The following is a 25,509-nucleotide window of genomic DNA, read 5'->3' on the forward strand; positions in this document are numbered from 1 at the left end:
ATAGTTTAGCATGTCATCCAAAATGTCACCAGAAACGTCAGTTTAGTATGTCGTCCAAAACGTCACCCAAAGCGTCATAGTTTAGTATGTCGTCCAAAACGTGTAAAAATACGTCAGTTTAGTATGTCGTCCAAAACGTCACCCAAAGCGTCATAGTTTAGTATGTCGTCCAAAATGTCACCAGAAATGTCATAGTTTAGCATGTCATCCAAAATGTCACCAGAAACGTCATAGTTTAGCATGTCATCCAAAATGTCACCAGAAACGTCATAGTTTAGTATGTCGTCCAAAACGTGTAAAAAACGTCAGTTTAGTATGTCATTCAAAATGTGGAAAAAAATGTCAGTTTAGTATGTCGTCCAAAATGTCACCAAAACGTCATAGTTTAGTATGTCGTCCAAAACGTCATAGTTTAGTATATCATCCAAAACGTGTAAAAAACGTCAGTTTAGTATGTCATTCAAAATGTGGAAAAAAACGTCAGTTTAGTATGTCATTCAAAATGTCACCAAAACGTCATAGTTTAGTATGTCGTCCAAAATGTCACCAAAACGTCATAGTTCAGCATGTCGTCCAAAATGTGGTAAAAAACGTCATAGTTTAGTATGTCGTCCAAAACGTCACCAAAACATCATAGTTTACTATGTCGTCCAAAATGTCACGAAAAACGTCAGTTTAATATCATCCAAAATGTTGAAAAAAACGTCATAGTTTAGTATGTCGTCCAAAATGTGGAAAAAAACGTCGTAGTTTAGTATGTCGTCCAAAATGTGGAAAAAAACGTCGTAGTTTAGTACATCGTCCAAAATGTATATAGTATCATAGGTCAGACTATATGCTTTGTGACAGTAGAAGTGTGTCAACGTATCATAAAATGTCAGACAAATATTCCTGATAATAAAAAAGAACTTTTAATTTGCTTATTGACATGTCGTTGCTCAGTAAGGCTACATTTCTCTGAAATACTTCTAAACATATTTTTTTTTCATTCAAGTGCAACAAATAAATCATTAAAATGTCAGACTCGCACAAGATTCTAACCCACCACACAAATTAGTCTCTTTAAGGCATTACAAACTGTAGAAAATCCGAAAGACCCGCTCCAATAGTTTCATCAGTGGAAAATAATTCATGTTTCTCAGCACCACACAAATGCATGTTTTTTTCTCATTGTTTGACATTAAATCAGGGATCCAGGATTCCTCTGCAGGGGATTTAAACAGCTTCTCCAGGGTCACAGCAGCTGATGTCATCGTCAAAGTGCTCAAAGAACAGATTTAGGCTGATTTCTAATGTTCAGGAGTCTTTTTGTTTCGAGGAACTTTTTCTCCAAGAGGAACCTCCATCAGTTTCTGTAGGGGGGAAAAATAACAACACATAATTTTCTTCACACACATTCACAGTAGAGCATGTTGTCATGAAAAGTCACCAAAACGTAAAAAAAATGTCATAGTTTAGTTTGTCGTCCAAAATGACGACTTTATATTTTTGTGTATTTATATATATTGGTGGCAATTTTTTACATTCATGTGTTGTCGTATTACTGTGTCCTAGCATAGTCCATGACCGTATGAATGTGGGTCAGTGTCCCACCTTGAGCAGTCTGGCGTGGTAGACGACGTCCTCCTCATTGTCGGCTCTCTGTTTGTCCACCAGGTATCTCTCACAGGCCCGAATCAGCTCGTTGGGCTCGTAGAGCAGCGCTGGATCCAGAGAGTGAGCATTGATCAGACTCACCAGGTATTCTCTGTAGTGTTTCCTGCAGATGCAAACACACAACTCACTGTTAGGAGGCAATTTAAAAAAAGCCTAGAGGGAAATTTGGGCAGAGAACTTCAGCTCTCTGAACCCTAAAACCCAAAATTACAGCATTTATCAGTGCAGTAACAGTAAGCTCCACCTGGGAGACGTCACTCTTCGTTAATATGGGTATTAAAATGTAAATAAGCTGCTTTAAATCCTTTTGGACATTAAATTAGTTCTCAAATCTTCAATTTAAGTAAATAACATACAGACAAATGAAATGTAATCTACAAAATGTAGATTTTTGCAGCTTTAGACACTTTGATTTGCTCATTTGTTCTCAGAGCTTAAGCTTAATTGAAGAAGACTTGTGCATCATGTTTAGCTTTAAAACATCTGTACTGAATAAATTCTTTCATTCTGTGTCATAAAAAGACTCATGCTCGAATCCCAACCAAGCTCATTTCAACATGTTGCTGGACAATTAAAAAACAGGCCACAAATGACCTGACAAGGAAAGAATGAACATGAGAAGCAGCAGGAACTTTGAGCCTGATGCTTAGTGAACGTTTGATTTCAGCTTTTTAAAGTTCTTTTACACAGAACACACCACAAGGACTGACATTTAAACGGCATGACACAGCCGAGATTTAGTAAAGAAACTGTGTCAAAGTGACAGGAATCCCTCGTAGCAGCTGGATCTGCAGCTTTATCGTGAGTTTCGGCTCATTTTTTAGCTCTCTGGTGAATTCTCAGCGCTGTTTTAAGAGAAAAAGCTCAGCCAGAGATCCACAGGTGATCAAAGAGTCAGATAGTTCCCTCAGGAGAACAACAAAAAGAGAAAAAATGAGGTGAATATTGCACTTAGACACAAACATAACTCCAAATCACCTGTAATGTGTCTCTTTAATGAGCTGTTTGGCAAGTTTCTGCTGCCCCAGAGTAGGAAAAAGATCATTTTCTGCAGGTTTAAAGAAGGATTCATGAAGACTGATTAAACTTTTGACACCTTTCCCTTGTAAAAATCAAAAACTTTGCACAGTTTTTTTGGCAAACTAAATCTCCAAAAGGCTCTGATGCCGCTGCTACAGTGCGTCTACACTCTCTACAATCTAACTGGCAGCAGCTTTTACGATGATTCATGTGCGGTTTGTCTGTGATTCACAGATTTATTACTCACTCGCAGAGTCCAGCTTGTCCCGGCTGAGTCTGGATGCCGCACTCTGAATCCTCCGGTCGGCCGCCTTCGTCTTTCTGCTCGATCACACCACAAGTATCTGCATGGAAACAAACAAAATGCTAAATCAGAGAAGGAAAGCTGAAGTAGTCCCACACTTTTCTGTCTGTATTCCAGGCCAACTCGAGAACTTTGGGACAACAAACAACACTTTCTTCATTATAATAAACAAAAAGCTGCTTTACTTGTCTGAGTTCCGTTGGAGGGATCTGTGTTGAAGTCCACACCGCACCTCTGAGGGGGAAAAATGATCAAAAATACACTTTTAATTTCTACTTTTTACTCAGTCTGGTGAACATTCAGTTACACTGGCGTCAAATATCTTCTAAAACCACAGGAACTCTAAATATTTACTTGCAGCGAGTAGAAGATGTGAAAAATCAGCAACAACAACATCTTTTGTTAATAGATAAAAAGTTTGAAAGTGCTTTTGGCAGAAATAAAGTTGTGTTTTAAACATAACACTGGTTTCATTTAGCTTTTTGTACGCTTTAAAACACAGCCTTCAGCTATACAGCCCTGTTTCTTCATCACTAAAATCCAGAAAGCTTCATTAACGTCCTCCAGATCAGCGGCCTCCAACCGCTTTTTGCATCACAGATCGGATCCAAGCAGTTTTCTACAGACCGCCATCGTGTACGTAACAAAGTGGTCTTTATGAACTGTTTTCAGTCTGAGTTATTGAAGTCATTTTGGGCCATATTTAATGCGCACAATGATCCTAAATTCTTGTTTTCAGAGTCAAAAAATACCTCACAAGCGTACAACCGCTTTTGCAAAAATACGGCAACTCTGAGATTCCACCTCTGGCGTTAAATATAGTTTTTGTTGAAGAAGAACCAACAAAACAAGGAGTTGTGGTTTTACCTGCAGCAGCGCCTGCAGCCTGTTGGGCTCCCAGTCCCGCAGGTAGAAGAGACAGTCTCGAGGGTGGTGAGCATGAAGGCCGTTGTAGTTGCACTGAGGCGTCTTACACACCGTCTGCAGCACAGAAACACCGTGATCCGACCGCAGGTTAGTGAGGAAGACGAGGTTTAAGTGAGGTCAAAGAAATGTGGCTGAACGCTGCTTCCGTTCCAGAAATAACGGCAGATTCTGGTACGATTCTACAAATGATTTACAGTCGGATCACAAACCTACTGAGTTAAATGAGGTCTGATAATTCAGTCATGTTTCAAGCACTAATGGCAAAAAAAACTGATTTAAGTTGTTAAATCTGAGAAAAAGCTGATTTTCTTAGTCTTACATGACAGCAAATGTTCAGAAATTTGGGGAATATTTTGCTGATTTTTTTTTTCAGACAAAGGAAACGATATTTTTTGGTTCCCGTAAACGAGGACAACAGGAGGGTTGACTGAAGCAGCTGCAAATGATCGTTTGACTTTGATGCAATAAACGCCTCATTTTATGTGAAAATGTACCAAGTTTGAAGCAGAAGGTTTGAGTTAACAGAAAGCTGCTAACCATCACCACGATTCTTTCCATCTCCGACTGGAGTTTTAGTGTTTGCGAGCCGATTTAGTCAAAGAAAGTCTGCGTTTTGTTGTTTGAGGAGCTTCTGTTTGAGCTCACCTTGTGGTAGGGGTTGTTGCAGCCGCTGCAGAACTGGTATCTGCACTGGGAGCAGCTGAAGTGCATACAGCCGCCTTTGGTCAGAGCGTACTGGAACCTGCAGTGAGGACAAGCTGCAAAAAAACAACAATAAACCGGTGAATACGCGTATTCTAAAGGCTGTTTAGTAAATACTTAAAGCTGTAAAGTCAGAGGTGACGGCTGAAGCTCTGCACTTCCTCCTACATGTTTACTTCTGTTTTACAGCTTTGAGAAGTTCAGTTTTATCTCCTCTCCTCTGCTTTGAACTCACAAAAAAATGGAACAAGACTGGTCGTGGAAAGGTGGATTCAATATTTACATCATTTGCTTCAGTAAAAATACCATTTTTTGCATTTAAAATTGCCCCAAGGGGTGTTTTAACCCTCAAAACTTACATGCAGAGAAGTGTGAGGCTGTGAAAATTTAAGTAGAAAATTCAATTTTCGTCTTTTAGTGTTACGATTTATGGCATTCTAACTTCGTCATATTCCAATAAAGAAATGTCTGAGTTTTCCCTCCTTCTAGCCATGGTTGTTCTGTTTCCAAAGAGGTGCAGGACTTTAAAAATGAGCCCACAGTGAAGAAAAATGCGAAAAAAAAGTCATATATGAAGCTTAAGCTGCCTCCAGTGATTATTTTCTGGATTATTTATTCATTTGTGAAGCAGAAAACGGTAAAAATGCCCATTACAATCCTTGTTTTGTTCCACTGACCACCCAAAATTCCAAATATATTCGGAAATACTGCAGCGGACTGAGGAGCAGAACATTCCAGAGCAACACACAAAGAAACCAGAGACCCAAAGCTGTAAATCTGGACCACTTGGAGACAGCAGGATGCCTCCGAGCTCCACTAGAACCTGATAAGAGTCATAAAAGTGTCGACTGAGAGGAAAACCACCTCTTGACCTTCTGATCACCCTACCTAATTCACAGACGTTGGTATGCAGGAATGAAACAGACAGTTCATAAATCCGAACGTTAAGGAAATGCAGCCTCACATCAAATAAAGTTGACTAACTGCTGCAGCGGAGACGAAGATAAAGTGGAAATAAAGCAGATAAGTAGAAATATTTAAACCTGTAAGTCCATCAAACTGCATGTTTTGTTCCACCAACAGTCCAAAAACCCAAATATATTCAGAATACTATCACAGAAGACAGAGAAAATCAGTAATTTAGAGGCTCAAAGTAGAAAAAGCATTGAATTACTGGACCATTATTGACAAAATATAACCTATAAGCACCATTTTAATGTAATAACAGCTGATATGAAGCTGATTTTTGTGTTTGATCGTGTCTCCGAAACTTGAAAATCATCAATTAATGTGGAAAATGTAAAAAAAATTCCACTTTATTTTTATTACTCAGGTAGTAGACGGTGGCAGCCCGGCATGCTGGACTGCATTAAATTATAAATATTAATATTTCGCCTCCTTGAAGCATAATAATAGCATGGATATGATATTTAAAAATAAAAATATGAGGTTTCTGGTGTTTTTTTCTCCAGTAGTTGTCAAATTACTGCAGCGGGGATGAAAATAAAGTGGACATAATGCAGTTTAGTAGAAATATTTAGTATATATTGTCATCAAATTGCTTATTTTGTTCCACCAAAAATCCAAATATATTCAGAATACTATCACAGAAGACACAGAAAATCAGTCATTTAGAACCTCAAAGTAGCATTAAAGGGGAAATAATCAAGCTTAGTGGGAATATTTGAACCTATATTGTGTTTTTTTGGTACTAAAATTGAGAAGAGGCCTTTAGAAAAGTGCAAAACAAACACAGAAGTCAGTAAACTGGTGATGGATCACATCTAAATTAAACAGTGAGGCCGAGCGACGCACAAACAGGAAACTGAAGTGAAACCGTTGCGGTCTCTTTGAAGACTCACTGATGCCGTTGTCTCTCAGGTATCCGGCCAGACCCTGCCTCTGGTACTCCGGGTCGTTCTCCCTCTTCCACTGCTGGAACTGTTCACAGGTCACGTCCTGGTGCTGAGGCTCCCACTGGGAAAACACAGACGGTTCAGATTCAAGGCGGGTCTTCCTCCCTCATTTCTGAGATAACGCCGACAGACAAACGAGGATTGTACTCACGGGTTTCTTGCACTGAGCGCAGAAACTCTTGCGGCAGGACGGGCAGGTGACCTTCAGCTGGTCTCCGTCATTGATAAAACCGGAGGTGCACTGATTAAAGCGGGGGGAAAAAAGTCACATTTTAGATGTTTAGGTGCTTTTGTCGGCCCATTTTCACAGCAAAAGTCAACATAAAGGGAAGAAAAATGACGCTAAAGGCAGCATTTTACAACAAAAAAATGGGTTGTAAATCATTATTAAAACACTTTTAGGCTTATTTTGAGCAGTAATTGACTCAAAATGTGCAAATGTTTGTTGCAGAAATGCTAAAATATAAAACAAATCACTGAGCATAAACCACCTGCAGTTTAATCGTAACATAAAACGTGTAGTTTATTCTTCTCTTGACAAGGTTAGGAAGCTATTTATGCCTACTTTTTGACAAACAAGGCGTAGACAGTCAGTGTATTTCAGGGACTATTTTCTGTGGCGGATGAACACATTCTGGTGTTTTAATGAATAACAGTTTCTCCAGAGTTGATCTAAATCTATTTAAGTCCTTTCAGCAGCACCAGAAACACAATTTACAACCTGTTTCATCATCAAATCATTAAAAGTAGAGCCTCAACTGGTGATTATTTTGATTCTTGATTGCTCTCTTTACTAATCGAGTTATTGTTTGTTCCACAAAATGTCTAAAAAATACCGAAAAATGTCAAAGATGGCGTCAGTTTATTGTCATAGAAGAGGAGAAAAAACAGAGAATATTTATATTCTTTAAAAGAAATCACAGATTAATCAGTTTAATTGATAAATCTTTGATGGTTTATGCAAAGATGATCAATTTTATATTCTAAATTTGTCAGTATTTCCTATTAGTTCTTATTATTTGAGCTGAAATGATTAATATGAAATTTTTTATCAATTTTATTAATCATTCAGGAAAATATTTGATAGTTTAAGCTTCTTAAATGTGAGAACTTGTGTCATTTTATTACAGTAAATTGAATAATTTAGTATTTTAGAAAAAAAAGGGCCTTGATGACATTAAGTCAGGCTCTGAAATATTATTATTTTTAGTTATTACTATTATTGAGAGAGTTAAAAATAACCAGCTACTATTTTAACAGTTGATTTAACCTTTTCAGGTATTTTTAAGAAGCAATTATCTTTAATTTGGAGGCTTTTGATCGGACAAGTTGTCGACATTTCATGGACCAAATGATTAATAAACATATTAAAATGCTTATTTTTTAGTGAGAAAAATGATCTTTAGCAGCAGATTTAACACCAAAACTCCATAATTATGGTCCTTATTAATTTAAATCATTAAGATTATGGATGGATCAACCAATTATTAATTAATTTATATCAAATTACTGTTATTTATGCAGCACATTCTTCATTTTAATTAAGATTAATGCTGCTACATTAAGATGAAGACGCTACAACATTACAGTCGCTAATTTAGAGTTCAGATGTGAATTTTATTTAACAAATCACTGTTTCTACTTCCAGATTTACTCACAGTGAACTCCGGTGCCAATAACGGAGCCAGGAATAAACCAAACCAGCTACAGGGAAGTAAGAATTGAAAGCTGGCATGTAAATTACAGGCGGAGGAGGAAATCCGGTTGTGAAATCTGATTAAACTCACGTGGCAACACCAGAGGAACTTGGGGTCATTCATCAGAGTGTGTTCGGTCAGCTTCTGGTGGAACAAGGCGTAGACGTCGCCCTCCAGACAGTCCCTCAGCTGGAAGACAAAAGCAAAACAGCAGTTATTACCAGTTTGTACAGAAAATCTAGCACTGAATTCTGACTGTTACGTCCCTCAGCATGGTGTGGTTGGAGTCATTTCTTGTGTTTTTGTCCGAGTTACATTTTTAAACTTCTATTTAATTCCATCCAAGTACTGACATTTTTTAACAAAATACTCCATTTCCTTTGTCTGAGTGAATAAAACTGTGTGAAAATATTGGAGTTTGTTTGTTTTAACCCTCCTGTTGGCCTCATTTACGGGCACCAAAAAATATCGCTTCCTTCTCTGAAAAAAATCCAAAAATTCAGCAAAAAAAAAAAATCCCCAAATTTCTGAGAATTTGCAAAACCTACAGTTCTGAATGTAGTTACTGTCTTTTACAACTTTGTAATCATGAAGAAGATTATTATTTGTGGAATAAATCTGGTGAAAGCTACATTTTAAAGCCTCTGTTTTAAACTTGCATAAAATAAATGCAAATATCAATTAACGTAAGAGATTATTTTCTGTGGTGGAAATTAGTTTTTCAACACAATTTAAAGATAAATTCTCAGGTCAGTTAGTCAAAACGAAATAAAAGCTAAATTGTGTTTAAAAGCAAACATTCACTGATGATTGAGGGCATTCGTTTGTTAAAAGACACTTCTGGAAGCCTTCAGGTGCTTTTATTTTCTCCGATACCCGTCAGATTTTCCGTGCTTACTCCATCGCCACATTTCCATATTTTCTCTCGGCTCACCTGTATATCCAGCGTGGAGAAGTAGCTGTCCAGCTGCTCGGGGTCGTTGATGTCCGGTTCGCTGCAGACGGGACACACCATGTCTCGGATGTGCTTGTCTCTGACGGCGATGGTGAAGTGCTGCCCGAAACAGTCGTGGCAAACGGAGCACTGGCAGGACGTCAGAGACTGCATCTGGAGGACGGAAAGGAGAGCAAACCGTCCACTTCATGGGTCTCACAACTCACAAAACTTAACAGAAACCTTTCATATAACTGTTGTGAGCCCAAAATGAGATTCGGTGGATTATTTTGCCGCCTCGAATGTTTACAGAAACACATTTCGATGAACTGTTTTCGTAATAAAGCATGCTAGGTTTTAGAGACCTTTCCACGAGGGAAGATGCTGAGACAACAGGGGCACTCGTTGTTGAGCAGACGCCGGATGAAGTCCTTGTCGTGCGACTCCTTGACGGCCTGAACCACGTCCTCCAGGGAGTAGGTGACGTCCGGCTCCTGCAGCAGCGACAGGACGAGCTCGCAGCGCCCCCAGCTGGGCAGGTCGTACAACGCCAGCAGACGCCTGCACATCCTCTGAAGGGACGACACGGAAAACAGCAGCAAAAAAAATCAATAAAAATACATTTTCCATCACGTAAAAACACGGTCTCTGCTGTCGTCTAACCCAGCCACCGGGGGAATTAAATCTGTTTATATACAATTTACTTTAAACATTCATATTTATATTAACCCTCCTGTTGTCCTCATTTACAGGCACCAAAAAATATTGTTTCCTTGTCTGAAAATTCAGCAAAAAAATTCCCCAAATTTCTGAAAATTTCCAAAACCTTCTTCAGGAAGAAAATTCCAATAATTCCTTAAAAGTTTCCCTTAAAAGTTTTATTTTAAAAAAAATCCCCAAATTTGGCAAGAAAATTCTTGTAAATATTTTCAAAAAATGAGTAAAAATCTTCCCAAAAAATCTTAAAAATATCTAAAGTGATTTCATATATATCAGTGAAACTTCTAGCATTTTCTTTAAGAACATTCACATAAAAATCAACCAAAATCCAGCGAAATTCGCTGGATTTTGGTTGATTTTTTTGTGAATGTTCTTAAGAAACATTTTTAACATTTCTTTTTTTTCCAACAAAAAATGTTCAAAGATTTCCCAAAAATGTTGAAAATGTGGACATCACAAGTTTCACTGTGAAAACAGATTTTGTTTTCCACATTTTTAAACTTTAAAACGGGTCAATTTTGACCCGCAGGACGACACGAGGGTTAAAAAATTTACATATTAATCTGAATTTCTTCAAGAACAGCCTTTAATATGCCAGCCAGAAAGGGTAAAAATGTTTTTTTTTATTTTATTTCCAGCGGAATATGATTAAATCGTCTTCCTGTCTGCGTTTGCTTCCTGCACTTGGCTTGCTGTTTTCATGCCCTAGGGTTAAACGGAGTCGTCAGTCTGCCTAAATTAACAAGAACAAACGTCTCTGGACAGCTTCTCGATGCTGAGACGGAAGAAAAAGCAAATAAATGTTGTTAGCTTCTCAGCTTCTCGATGCTGAGATGGAAGAAAAAGCAAATAAATGTTGTTAGCTTCTCAGCAGAATGGCCTCAGTCATGTTTTAAGTTTTCAGAAAAGAAGAAAAAACACATTTTTTTATTAATAATGTAATCGTGAGGCCAAAATATGACCACGAGGCTAACGATATTTAGCAATAAAAGGTAATTTTATTCATTTAGGACACTATTTTAACTTAAAACAAACATAGCTTTTTCGTTATGTGTGCCATGATCGTTTCCTCGAAAATGACCTTGCTTGAAACCGGCTCTAACCTGTTTGTCCGGGTGTTTGGGATCGATGGGCGGCTCCGGCTGGTCGACCCAGATGCGCTGGTGGAAAGGCTCCAGGACGGGGCGCTGCAGCAGAGACAGAGCCCCCTTCACCTCACCTCCACTCTGCCTCAGCGCCTCCTCACACTGGGAGACGTCTCTGAAGCCCAGAGAGTGGAGCTCCCTCATCTGAACACGAAAAGAGACGAACAAACCACGGCTAAATGTCACATTCTGGTCTCATTATGTTGAGTTGTCCATTTATAGTTAAAACGTCTGTAAAGGTGAAGCAACATGTGACCCTCCGTGTGTCGTTCATGCTTTTATGTGACAACATACACTCATGTCCTACAAGCTGGGGGAAAAATGTCAACAACATGGATGAATTCTGTATAATATTCTTCTTTTTCCAGTCATCAAAACGTGATATAAAGTGAAAAATAAACATATTTCAAGCATAAAATCATTCTAGTGTGGACAAAAATAGAATACCAACAATATTATAAATTATTATTCTGAACCAAAATGACAGAAAAATGGCATAAAAACACACCGATTCTTATTTTTGACACACTAATGGAAGAGTGTAGGATCAAAATAAAAACTGCCAGCGCCACCTGGTGTTAAAGTTCACTCCTGAATAAAGACAGAAATACTCCGGGGAAACCGACTTCTTCCTCTTGTGGTGGCAGCGGTCGCCAGTTTGAGGCCAACAGGTCAAAACCTCTTCTTCTTTCGGGTCATATTTGTGTTTTTCCAGCTGCTGCACGTGACCAGCTTTGTTTTATTAACTGTTCTTCACTGATATGCAAAATAAAGCTTTGGAAAGTATTAATAAACCACTATGACCGCTGTTTTCTGACACTTTCTGAAGTGTTTTTGTGAAACTACGCTGCATTTTCTTCTTACAGTTAAAAGAATAAGTGATAATTTCGCTCAGATTATCTGTTTTCTTTACATTTGCACAAAAAATGCACAATTTGATGTCGTTTCAGTGTCAATACATCATATCTACACTTTATTTATTAAATATATTGAATTATTCTGAGGCCTTTTCATAAAAATTTAATCATAAAAACAGAATTTTAGACAAAATTCGGTTGCCAGGTTTGATAAGAGTTTGCAATCACGATACAAATTAGACATTACATTGATTATTACTGTTTAATCCATAAAGTATTTTCGTGTTTATTGAATATTTAATTAAAATTTCTAAATGTATCGCTTTGTCCAATAATTAGTTTTCTATAAAAACAGGGCAATAAAACGTTCAAAATTCATAAGCTTTAACTCGGTTTTATTGGCGCATAATGTCAAAAAACAAAAAAACAACAAATCTGCTTTCTGCCTACAGCATGTAAGATAATACATATTAAAAACCTTTTAGGTCTGAAAATATTGATAACAAATGTTTTATTTTGTCCACAACCCAAACATTTTACCAACGTGGAGGTGGAAAGAAACCAGAAAATAATCATATTTACACATTTTACACCTGCTTTTCTCGTGTCTTTGTGTTATTTTACCTGCTCTGTTATAGATTACAACCAATTTCTTATCACTTTAAATGGCTTTGTAGGATCAATTCACCTCAGATAATTACGTTTTTCATCTGCCAATAAGCGACTGCAGCCACTGAAAGTTCATTCCTGAGGGTCACATTTTAAGATCCAGGGTCTAAATGGAAAATGTTTTGTTTTGTCAACTCAATATTTCACATAAATGCTACAACATAAACTTGACAGAAGAGAAAAGAAACTAGAAAATACTAACATCTTAACATCTTTGAGAACATAAAGATGACAGAGGAGTAAAGAAATATGAAAATATTCCATTTTTAAAAGCGAAATTGGAGAATTTTTGACTTTTCTCCCCTAAAGAATGACTCAAATCAATTCATTATTTATCAAAATAGTCGATGATTAACCAAATAATCTTGTATTATGAGTTTTATTAGGTCCTTTAAAGATCTTTCATTGCTGAAGGTGAACTCAGAGTGTTTGAATACTTCATTAAACTAGATTTTCTTCTCTGATAAGTGAGTTTTTTCCTACCTTGACCTGTCGATCTCTCAGCAGCTGTCTCACTGCTCTGTCGGTGTCGCCTCCAGCGGCCAACCAGGCCAGCTTAGCCTCGGCTCTGGAGAGCTTCATGCCGTCGCCGGCGGCGATCGGACCTCTCTGCTCCGCCTCCCCTCCGTCCTGCTCCACCTCCGGTTGCATCCCGGCGTTCCCCGTTCTGTAGTTCAGCTGGACGGATTCGGCCATGGCGCAGATTTCCTCCAGCAGATGAGGAAGCTCCAACGTCAGCCAATCACAGGGGTTTACGTTGCTGCCGCCGCACACGCACAGAGCGGCGTACACTTCCTCTGGGCTGACGTCTCGCTTCTCCGCTTCCTGGGAATAAAAAACAGAAAATATCTTAGAGAATTTAAAGGATTCGTCAGCTATTTGACCAACAGAAAACTAATTGAGTCTTCAATACTCAGAAAACATCAATCATGCATGTTGTCTAATAAAAAAAAGAAAGAATCATTCTAGTTTCTACCTTCTGACGGCCCCTGAACTACTCATCATCATCAAATCAAAGCTTGAGTCACGTTTAAAATCACGTTATATACTTCAGAAAATCTGAAAAAACTAGTTTATCAGAGGTAGGAACTGTAAAAAAACAACAACGCATTTTTCAAGAAATAAAATGCAAAAATTCCCAACTTCTACACTCAGAAAACCAAACATCAATCATGCATATTGGCCAGAAACTAAAAAAAAAATAGAAAGAATCCCTCCAGTTTTTACTTTCTGACGGTCCCTGAACTACTCATCTGTCCCATCATCATTAAATCAAAGCTTGAACATGCAGTCACGCTATTTATGTGAAAAAATCTGTAAAAACTAGTTTATCAGAGTTGGGAACTGTAAAAAAAACAAACATATTTTTCAAGCAAAAAACTGCAAAACTTCAACGGTCAGAAAACCAAACATTAATCATGCATGCTGTCTTATATAAAGACTTTAAAGTCTTTAAAATCACACCATTTGTTGCAGCCAGAAACTAAAAAAAAACAGAAAGAATCATTGGAGTTTCTATTTTCTGACGGTCCCTGAACTACTCATCTGTGACATCATCATCAAGTCAAAGCTTAACATGCAGCCACGTTTAAAACGCTATATTCTATTTTTTTTTTTTAAAAACCCTGCAAAACTGCAGTTTATCAGAGCTAGGAACTGTAAAAAAAAACCCACATTTTTACATTGAAAGCGTCCAAAACTCAAATAAATTAAATCTACAGTGATATAAAACTGAGAAAAGCTTAGATTTTGTCTCTTTCTGTTGATAAATTATTTAAAGTTTTTAGTTGTACTATGCAGTAGACTTTAGAGAGTTTGTGGACTGCTACGAACAAGAAGTAAATGTGTTGTTTAATCAGCACATGATAAAGTTTATCCTTCAATTCCATCATTTTTGTTTTTTACTACTTTTTTATTACTTTGAAGAGATGCATTTTAAGCGTTCAAAACCCAAATATATTCAATTTACAGTGATATAAAACTGAGAAAAGCATACATTTCATCTCTTTTTGTTGAAAAATCGTTTAAAATAAATAAATATTCAATTAATTATCTAAACTACAATCTGCAAAGCTACTCTGATTATTAGTAACAAGCAAAACTGATTATTAAACGGCAGCAGCTTTTTGTTTGTCTCAGATTATAGCAAAAATAAATCTCTTGGAGCAAATTAAGCTGCTTGAACCTTGAAAAATTCTGACAGAAATTATTATCATTATTCTTACTTGATCTATGTCTTAGTTACTAAATAACTAATTGATTATTTGAGTTAATAATCAGCAGATTTAATTCTTTTTCTTTGATTGCAGACGACTGATTCACCAGCTGACAGAACACATTTTCTCAGCTAATTTCTTGCACTAAAAAGGGAGAATCTATTATTTAAAACGCTGTCTGACGTTCTCTCCGTACTCTTATCTGGTGGACGAGCGTGAGTCCGTCCTCCCTCATCACGTTCTGTCTCTTCACATCCATGTTGACTCTGGGCTTCGGCTTCAGAACCGGCTGAGGCGGACTCTTCATGATGGACGGCGGCTCGGGCTGAGGCAGGGAAACTCCGGCCGAGTCTTTGCAGGGCAAGTTGCACATCTCGCAAACCTCCGAGGGCTTGGAGTTAACGTAGGTGCAGAACTGGCAGGTCCACTGTGAGACGAAGACAGAAAAAAGACAAGTTAGATTAATGTTGAACAGACTGAATGGAAACAAAAGCACTTTATTGCATAAATCGACTGCTGTGAGGGAAACGCTAATCTACGATGCCTGTCTGGGATCATTTTGAACCAGATCTGTTATTTTTGAGCAGATTCATTTAACTTTAGTCAGTTTGCACCAGAAGAACATCAGAAGATTTTCCCTCCAGCATCACTAAAAATACGGATGAAGAGAAATAAAGCTTAAAAGAAGAAAACGGAGGCTACGTTCTACCAAACATCAGGATGGACGATTCAATCAACCAGCCATCAAGTAGATAAAGGTGTAAAGACTGATCTTCAGGTTGATAAACATTCCAGTCAGACAATGTTTAATCTTTAAGTGCTCATTTATACACATACATACAGTCCCTGGCCACTTTATTAGGTACATCTTGTTGGCAAAAGGTTGGACGTCCTTTTTCCTTCAGAACTACCTTAAATTATTGGTGTCATACTTTCATCAAAGTGTTGGAAACATTCCTCAGAGATTTTGGTCCATATTGACATGATGGCATCACACATACATGATGCCACTCTCCTGTTCCTCCACATCCCAAAGGTTCTGGTGGAGTACAGTGAGCTCATTGTCATGTTCAAGAAACCGGTTAGAGATGATTTGAGCTTTGTGACATGGAGCTTTATCCTGCTGGAAGTAGCATCAGAAGACCGTGGTCATAAAGGGATGGACATGGTGAGGAACAATGATCTGGTAGGGTTTTAATCATGTTCAACTGGTACCAAGGGGCCCAAAGTGTGCCACGAAAATATCCCCCACATCATTACAGCACCAGTCTGAGCCACCGAGGATGGATCCGTGCTTTCATGTCGTTTAATTTTGACCGTCCGAATGTTGCAGCAGAAATGGAGACTCATCAGACCCGGCAACGCTTTTCCAATCTTCTATTGTCCAGTTCTGGGTTAGACGGTTGCGTTAATGAGCAGTTAAACAGGTGAACGCAATAAAATGTGTGATATGGAGCATCATCCTGCTGGAAGTAGCCATAAGAAGGTCCACTGTGGTCATAAGGTTCAAGGTTCAAGGGTTTTATTGGTGAATGGTGGAACACTGAACACTTCTTTGTTTTGTCTTGTCACTCGATCAAGTACCTGTCTGTCAGGTTCACTGTGTGTTTTGTAAAGGAATGCCAAATGAAAACATCTTTCCTCAAAACAAATCTACCTTGAACCTTGGATGCATGCTTTCATGTCGTCTAAAATTCACCAAACTTGGACAATAGAAGACTGGAAGAGCCTTGCCTGGTTTGATCAATCTCGATTTCTGCTAATGGTAGGGTCAGAATTTGGTGCAAACAACCTGAAAACATGAACCCAACCTGCTTTATATCAACATTTCAGGTTACTGGTGGTGTAATGGGTCACGTTGGGTTCCTTAGGACGAACACAGTCGACCTAAGCGTTGTTGCTCTAAGTCTCAAATCATCTCAAACTGGTTCCTTTAACATGACAATGAGCTTACTCCAACGGTCACCAGATCTCAACCCAATAGAGCACCTTTGGGTACCATCATGTCAGTATGGACTGAAATCTCTTGCTGAATCCATGCTACAAGGAATTACTGCAGTTCTAAAGGCAAAAAGGGGGTCCAGTGTGGTACTAGCAAGGTTTACCTCAGACGTCTTAACATTACGTACAACAAAACCTACAATAAAGTACCCTAGATGAAGTTATTTCTCTATTTAGATTCTGAATATTGTGCATTTCCATTAACCAGCCGTTAAAAACTGAACAGATACCATTTTGTGAATGGTTTTAACAGTGAACTTTTAGTTCTGACGCCTCATTCAAGCCTGAGAAGAGACAAACCTTAGATCCAGAGTCGGACAGCACCGGGGCGACGGGCGGCCGAGTGGCCAGACGGGGGCGCTCACACACCTCACAGAGGATGCTGCTGCCTTGATTCACCACCGTGCAGCTTTTACACCGCCACTCTGAGGAACAAAACACCAAAAATAAACTTCTCTGCACTACACGGGCTCTTATTCCAGGGGTTATTCTGATTCACTGCTCATAATTCACATAAAAATGTCATGTTTATGCAGCTGAATTACCTTCAAAAACTACTAAGCTACTCATCATGTCATGCAAAGTCGTATTTCTTCTTTTTATAGTAACCTTACTAGAACAAATAGTCCATCTTTTAAACAATAGCTGTTTCATTTTCACGAGTAATTCTGATTTACTACTCAGTATTTAGGTAAAAATGTCATTTTTACGCAGCTCAATGATGGTCAAAAACTAATGAGCTCCTATTTTCAGTGCAAAGTTGTATTTTTTACATTTTCAGTTATTTCTTTACAACTTTTTCACCTGTTTTTGTCCTCACGGTGATTTTACATCTTCAAATAATCGATCTTTACAACAAAAACCGCAAAATTCACATAAAAATGTAATTTAGCTGAATTAGAGTTAAAAACTACTAAGCTACTTAACATGCCATGCAAATTTGAATTTCTTAGTTTCCAAGTATGTCTTAGCAACCTTCTTCATTTATTTGGCCCTTCAGTCTAATTATATCACAGTTAGGCTACTGTGAAACACAAATAATCCATCATTAAAACAATAACTGCTTCATTTTCCATGAAAAAGTCAGATTTACTGCTCAATATTTAAGTACAAAGGTCGTTTTTAAGCAGCTAAATTAGAGTTTAAAACTCATAAGCTTCTTAACATTTAGTGCAAAGGTCTATTTTTAAATTTCTTTGAATATTTTTTCACCGATTTGTCTCTTTTGTCTTTCATTTTCTGTATTCTACACTAATTAACAGCTACACTACTGCTTTTACAGCGCTCTTAATACACCAAATGATCAATCTTTACAACAACAGGCTGTTGTAAAGGTTTTAAAAGGTTATATTTGGACATTTCTTACTCTGGTTTTATGATTATGTAAAAGCAGCGACAGGATTTCTGCCACACTGTGCAATGTGACAATAAAATGAATTAGTTTGGTTTATTTCTGCAGAGACAATGTACAAACAAAATCAACTGCACAAGAGCTCGCTTGTAGGAAGTAAATAATCACTTCCTAATTTATCAGTAAATAGAATAAACAAAAAGGTAATTATTGGTGGTGAAAATTTTGATTCAGGGTTTTTAAAATGCATCTCCCTGAATCTTTAATGTTTATGGAGATGAAATTCCACTTTTCTGAATGATTTAAGGTCTTTCTCATATCCACTCTATTCTATGGGGCTTGCATTACATCTAACTGTTTCGCTGCAATGTTTTAACGTCTTCCTTCCTGAAAAACGCCGCATGAACAGAGTTCATCATTCGTCTCACCCGTGTTCGGTGAAGAAGGAACCGACATTGGGCTCTCCTGAGCGGGGGCTGCAGCCGTGGCGAGTCGAGGACGTTCGCAGGTCGTACAGAGAACGGCTCTCATCTCGTTCACCGTGGTGCAGTGGGCACATTCCCACCGCGACAGAGACGGACTGAAACAACAACAAAGAAACGAAGAAACTGCATTTACTTTCCAGCTTTGGTTGTTCACTGTTGGGTTACTCCAGCTCGAATCATCAGGGACTCTCTGCTCATTTACTTTTTTTTATGAAAAACTGAATGACGAGGGCTGAAGCTTTAGCTTAAGTCATCAAATACTTTTATAGACTATTTAACTAATGAAATATGTGACTATTTTTCAAAATTATGGCAGAATTTCTTTTTCCAAAATACTGTCTTTAAAATATATGTTTATTCAAAATTCTTTCATAAAAAAAAATCTAATTTTTTTTTCAAACTTCTGTAATTAAAAATATACATCGTTTTGTCATGAAAATATACGTGTTTTCAAATTTCTGTCATAAAAGTCTCAGTTTTTTCAAAATTTTGTCATAAAAACTTTATTTTTCTTTCAAAATTGTCCTTAAAATATACGTTTATTCAAAATTATGTCATAAAAATGTAATTTCTTTTTTAAATTCTGTCATAAAAACATACTTTTTTCTAAATTCTGATATAAAAATGTAAGTTTTTTAAAAAATTCTGTCATAAAAACATACTTTTTTAAAATTCTGATATAAAAATGTAAGTTTTTTTTTAATTCTGTCATAAAAACATACTTTTTTCTAAATTCTGATATAAAAAATGTAAGTTTTTTTAAATTCTGTCATAAAAACATACTTTTTTCTAAATTCTGATATAAAAAATGTAAGTTTTTTTAAATTCTGTCATAAAAACATACTTTTTTCTAAATTCTGATATAAAAATTTAGTTTTTTTTTTTTAAATTCTGTCATAAAAACATACTTTTTTCTAAATTCTGGTATAAAAATACACATTACTTCAAACTTCTGTGTGATGGATGGAGGAGGTTCCTCCAAGCCCTGGTGCTGCAGAAAATCATCAGGTGTAATTGCTCGCACCTGGAAGGAAGTGGGCGTGGCCTCTGGGCTGGGTTTGCAAAGTGCTGCTCAGAGCAGTCAGTCTGGCTCTGGGTTCCCACACCTGCTGTTAGTTTGGGTTTTTTCCTTTTTGTTTAGAGAAGTATGTTTGGTTCTTCTTTTGTTTAGAGGAATACGTTTGTTTTTTCGTTGATTTAGTGGACTATGTTTGATCAATTAATTCTTTGTTTTGTTATCTTCATTTATTTGGTTAAATAAATTACTTTATAGTCTATTGAGCATAGTCTCCACATGTTGTTGTCTTCTTTGCTACAGAACGTAAAAATATATTTTATTCAAATTTCTGTCATAAAAATATGTTTTTTCTAAATTCTGTCTTCACAAAAACAGACATTTCAGTGAATGTGGACTAAATGATGTCGATTATTTCCATATTTTCTGGAAAGGCCAGGTTATTTTGACTTTTTGGCGGGAAATTCATAAATATAATAATTAGGTGCGTGAAGCTGACGTTTCTTTTAAATGTGATATCGTATTTCTTTTAATGTCTGACTCATCTGCACTACATTTAGCTCCTCCCTCTCACCTGGCCGTCTTTGCAGGTGTGACCGTGGTTCTGTTGTGTCCTTTGCGGTCCGGATGGGAGTGAAACAGCCGGTCGCAATTCAGACACAACCTCTGGATGCAGGTGGAGCACTGAGCGTAGACGACGGCGATGCCACAGATGCTGCACGTCTCTGCGAAAAACCGGCGACAGTTAGCATCAAACACACCTGTACGTCTGTTGTTTTCTTTGTCGTAACATGTCGTACCCTGCTTGGTTTTCTGGATCTTGTCTCTCTTGTGGGTGGCTCTGGACGGGTGGCGGTGATAGAGGTCGTCGCAGGCGTCGCAGAAAGGCTGATTGTCGCAGGACGGGCAGAGCAGAGACGAAGCGCCGCCGCACAAGTTACACTGAGCGGCTGCAGGAGAGGCTGAAAACGAAGAGAAAACAGGAAACAGAGTGTGTTTAGGCTTCTAGAGGCAACAGAAATACTAATAATGAGAGCTGCTCAGTGGTTTTAGTCTCATTTCAGAACATCTATGTGGGAAACTTGCCGGCCTATTCCTATACCTCAGTCTTTTTTTCTTTGAAGTCATTCCAACAATTTCTCCTTGACCGTCGCTGATTTGTGGTATTTTTTTTACAGTATAAAACAATCTCTAGAAACATATTTGTGAAATTTCAGCTTGATATGTCAAATACTTGCAGAGATTTTGTTGTTTTTGTGCTAAAACTTGTCAAAGCTGCTCAACCAGTTCTGAAAAACAACCTTCTTTTCAGTTCTGAGGTCAAATATGTCATATTTTACAGGTTTTCAGGTGTGTCGGCAGCTCACCTGCTGCTGGTTTCTGGATTTGTGCGATTGCTGGACTCTGAAGTGGTTTAGGAGGAGGAGATACGATCAGAGGTTTGTCGACCTGCTGCTCCTCTTTGGGTAAAACAACCAACGAGTCGCCGACCGGCTTATTCTGGAGAGCAATTACACATCATACACAAAATATATAATATAACACACATAATATACATAATTCTTCATTTATTTTAGTGTTTTCCCAGCCACAAACACTAGTAGAGACAATTCTAAGAAGAAAAAATACATTTAAGCAGCAAATAAAACACTAAATATTTGATACATGCAGGAAAAATAAAACCCATGTCTCCATTTAATCTCCTATTATCGATTCTGTCTCACTTCTCTCCTGTGGCCTTCATTAATTCGAATTAAATCCGTTTTTTATTGCTCTGTTGCACTACTGCCTGGTAGCTGAAGATCGGTGAGACTTTCTTCTTCTTTAAATCGCTAGAAATGATTTAGAAATGCGTCAAAATCCACTAAAATACGATTTTTTGGTCATTTTTTTTTAACAACTCTGTGCAAAACAGGAGTTGAAACTTTCCAAAAAAACAACGGCACATATCCTAGAGAGAAAAATCTACTTTCTTATGAGTGAGTGGAAGAAACTTTTAGGAAACTTTTAGGCTTTTATCTTTAATAGGTCCGGAGATACCGTTGGAATTCAATGCGCAAAAAGACATGCTGAAAGCGGGTCAACGGGTGACTTTCAGAAAACAATTCTCCCAAAAAATATTGACGAACCTGTTGAATGTTTGCCTTCTATTAACACCTGATTTCAGATTTATGTTTACATCACACATTTACGTGCAAACATGAGCAACACTAGGTGTGAATATGTCATATAGGTAAAAATTCATGTCATTTATCAACCCTGTCTGTTGGGAGAACTCAAAAACAAGGAGATTATGCACATTTATAATGTTTTTCCACAGCATACATGATATATTTTGGACTTCAGTGACACACATCTGAATAGTCAGCTGCTAGAAATGCAGTTACACACCTGCTGGATGACAAATGGGATGATATCTTTGAAGTGTTCTATGTGAGGATGGGTTCCCTAAACAAACGGAGACACAAACCGGACATGGAAACACGGTGAGTCGCTTACACAGAAACGGCAGCACACGGATGTTAGCGGCGATCGGAAACAAACCTTCACTAGCATGTCCACCTCGGAGCGCAGCGTCATGACCTCCAGCGTCACCGCGGAGACCTTCTCGGCGTCTGGTTCGGTGACGTCATCTGGGAAACTGAGGCCGTCCACCTGCTGGTTGGTGTAACCGTAGAGATACAGGACTCTACGGCCTCCCTGTGGGCAAAAAACAGGATGGAAATCTTCATTTTTAACTGCTTTAACTATCGATTATTTCAGTAATCGAGTATTCTATTGTAGTATTATAATTATTGTACATACATAGTGTAGTACAGGGGTATTATACATATGTAGCAAGGGCGCCAAATTCCTTTTAGTTCAAGGTCCACATTCAGCCAGTTTGATCTTAAGTGGGCCGGACCAGTTAAACTATTGCATATTAGCCCATAAAACTCCAAATTTTTCCTTTGTTTTTGTGCAAGAAAAGTATGTTCTTCAAATGTTCAGACTTAATCAACAAAACATGATGAACAACATGAAGTTTCTTCAAAAAAATAAGTTAAATTTCAGCAATGATATGCCTCAGTTTATCGTTTACACATTACAGCTGACAGATCAGAGTGTCTACAAAGACACAAAACATTTAGTCATGATCAAAACAACAACAGTCAGACAAGAAAGGACAAAAACATCGAAAGCAAGACAAAATATTACAAAAACGAAAGACAAAACGACAAAAAAATTGACAACACGAAACAAAAAAGAAAAGAGACAAAAATTAGGCAAAAAGTTACAAAGCGTCAACGAAATGGCAAAAATGAGACAAAAAAATATACAAAACGATACACAAAACACTGAATAACGCGAAACACAAAATGAGAAAAATAAGACAAAAATACAAGCGTGACAGAAAGTAAACAAAACAACAAAAACAAGAAACAAAATGACAAAAATATGAGAGAAACAAAAAAAACAACCCCCCCAAAAACAAGACAAAATATTACAAAAATGAGACACAAACGAGTGACAAAAGAACACTGAGAAATCTAGTATTTTACTTTATAACAACTTGTCCATAAATTATTTTAAATTTATAGTTCTGCACATTATAATCTGCAGTTAATGTCTTCTCTGTAGTTTTTACTCTTTACAAAATCATCCCACGGGCCGGATTGGACCCTTTGGCCGGTTTTAGCCCACGGGATGCATGTTTGACACCCCTGATATAAAGTATAGTACAGGGGTATTGTAACCAAATCTGTTATAAAAGCTGAATATTTTGTGCTCACCTTGACGGCGTCCACGGTGGTTCTGAAGACCGGGTTGTTGTGTTTGACGCTCCTCCAGTATCTGGGTCTGGTCGGGCTGGTCAGGTTACAGCCGTATTTCTCCAGGATGCTCAAGGCCTTGACCAGTCGGCTCAAGGACTCCAGGACCTGATGTGGAGACAAAGCTGACCAATTAGTAACGCCGTGAAGGTTACAACACCTTAAAAACAACTGTTTGTCATGTAAACTACTCATTGAAGTCCATCCAGGTGCTGCTGAGGAGAACTTCACCTCGTGTTTGTTGCGATCAGCCGTGTTCTCTCTTAGCATGGCCTCCGCCATGAGGTGACGGTATTTCTCCGACAGAGGCAGTGGGATGGTCGCCATCGTCTGGACTTCAGCCCTCACATCCTGTGCCAAACCCGAGGAGGAGAGCAGCGACTGGGCTCTTCTCCGGACCTCGTCCATCTGAACCGACGCTGAGGTGCTGCTGCTCATCGCTGTCAGGATGCAATTCAGAAAAACATTTTAAAAATACAGCAAATAGTCAATCAGAAAAGCTGCAATTTAGGACAATCAGCATGTCTCACCCAGGGTTTGTCTTTTATTATTATTTTACTAAATTTTAATTTCTGAATGTGCAATTTTTAGACGAGTTACCTAAATATTTTAATGTCAGAGATTTTACATAGAAAGGCTCTGATTATTATTACTATTGTATTAATTTAATGTATGATAGTCACAGCTTTTGTAATGATTATTTTAGCTCTTCAAATAGAAATCTAACTCAAACATACATACATACATATACATAATGGCAACGTGTCAAAACTATTCAATACAAACTCAAAAATGCAGTGTTACTAATACTGCTAAACCAGGAATCAGGATAAATTCTCTCATATTTCCTGTAAAGTCTATGTGTTCCTCCTTAATTTCACTTTTAATTCCCAAATGACGACACGTTGAGTGGGAAAGTCCGGGCTAATCTTAGTTCAGTGTGTGGATGAAAACAGCTGCGTGTTAAACCTCTAACATCCCAACCAGCCATGTTTGTTTACATTTAGACACAAACCAGCCACAGTTAGGGCTCAAATCTTCTAGTTTCTCCGTGTTAAAGTCAGAAACATTAAGCTAGCAGGCGTCAACATTTCACCGCAGCCGAAAATGAAACTTTAAAAGGAGCCGCACAGCTACTCGGTAACTTACCGACTCCGCTGCTCGGCCTCCGGTCAAAGGTTCCGTCAACGTTCCGCCGCCCAGAGATAAATATTTACGCTGTCACCGGTTTTATTACCGTATTTTTAACTGATTTCAGCGGTTAAAGTCGGAGCTTCACCCAGCTGCTAAAGCTGCTTTAAAACGCGGAACTCCTTTTTGAGACTGCTGCACTTTCGGTCTGGTTGTCACATTTCAAAATAAAAGCGGATGTTGAAAAAGTAAAAGCAGCTGCTATGCTTTGTTTTGTTTTTAAAATTAACATAACATAGCATTTCATAAGAAATGCGTAGGTTAAGGTTCAAAAGCATATTTTTAAAAACTTATTCAGATGATTTTATACAGAACAGTAGAGTTTATCAGCTATATTTAGATATATTTTATTATTTGTTTATTATTATTGTATTATTATAGGTTTTAAGTCTGAATTGCACTTTTACTTTTTGTACTTTTTAAACTGATAAAAACAACCACATTAATTCTAACATGTTAACTAGAACAACAACAATAACAATAATAACTATAACAATTAGTATTATACATTTAACAGAACTTAGAATGAAATTTAATTTGAAAAATATGTAGGTTAAAGTTCAAGAATGTTTAAGGAGAAAAACAAAGTCCAAAATACATATTTTCTGTGTTTTTTCTCTCTTCTGCAGTAAACTGATATTTTGTTTCATGTACAGAATAAATAAATAATTTCTTCTGCAATTAGTCTATGAGCTGTATTGTTTCATGAATGAAATCAAGTCATTTTGATGGATTAAAAATGTTTTATTCAAGTTTTTTGAGCTGCAGTCACTGTTTGGCAAGTGGAAGATTGCATTATATGAAGTAAACTGTATTTTAAAAATATTTTTCATGTCATTTTATGCAGTCATTTTGTCATTTTGCATCAGTTTGAGAATATTGTGCACGTTT

General features: G+C 37.6%; 1 protein-coding gene across 2 annotated transcripts; it reads right to left on the minus strand.

Moving 5' to 3' along the window:
• Positions 1-888: 888 nt before the first annotated feature.
• On the minus strand, positions 889-24,783 carry LOC110966068 (E3 ubiquitin-protein ligase RNF31). 2 transcript variants are annotated; one of them, XM_022215309.2, is made up of 24 exons: positions 24,577-24,783; positions 23,659-23,867; positions 23,389-23,535; positions 22,160-22,315; positions 22,007-22,063; positions 20,983-21,115; positions 20,416-20,577; positions 20,190-20,340; positions 18,544-18,695; positions 17,065-17,189; positions 14,960-15,190; positions 13,031-13,372; positions 10,980-11,165; positions 9,522-9,728; positions 9,157-9,330; positions 8,313-8,411; positions 6,677-6,766; positions 6,472-6,586; positions 4,553-4,665; positions 3,848-3,961; positions 3,166-3,214; positions 2,924-3,020; positions 1,594-1,759; positions 889-1,352 (listed from the first exon to the last, which is right to left on the minus strand). In XM_022215309.2, exons 2-24 carry the CDS (start codon positions 23,863-23,865, stop codon positions 1,290-1,292), a joined length of 3,336 nt encoding a protein of 1,111 aa, XP_022071001.2. In that variant the 5' UTR covers positions 23,866-23,867; positions 24,577-24,783; the 3' UTR covers positions 889-1,289. The 2 variants fall into 2 exon arrangements, with proteins under 2 accessions (XP_022071001.2, XP_022071002.2); XM_022215310.2 differs by lacking the exon at positions 22,007-22,063.
• Positions 24,784-25,509: the final 726 nt, after the last annotated feature.

The sequence above is a fragment of the Acanthochromis polyacanthus genome, chromosome 20 (assembly GCF_021347895.1).
Source record: "Acanthochromis polyacanthus isolate Apoly-LR-REF ecotype Palm Island chromosome 20, KAUST_Apoly_ChrSc, whole genome shotgun sequence".
In the NCBI taxonomy this organism is placed as follows: domain Eukaryota; kingdom Metazoa; phylum Chordata; class Actinopteri; family Pomacentridae; genus Acanthochromis; species Acanthochromis polyacanthus.

Coding starts and splice junctions, on each gene's coding strand:
- LOC110966068 (XM_022215309.2), bottom strand. CDS start 23,865: ATGAGCAGCAGCACCTCAGCGTCGGTTCAGATGGACGAGGTCCGGAGA. Junction 21,116..22,006: donor TCCCATTTGTCATCCAGCAG/GTGTGTAACTGC, acceptor ATTGCTCTCCAG/AATAAGCCGGTCGGCGACTC. Junction 6,587..6,676: donor GCGCTCAGTGCAAGAAACCC/GTGAGTACAATC, acceptor GTGTTTTCCCAG/TGGGAGCCTCAGCACCAGGA.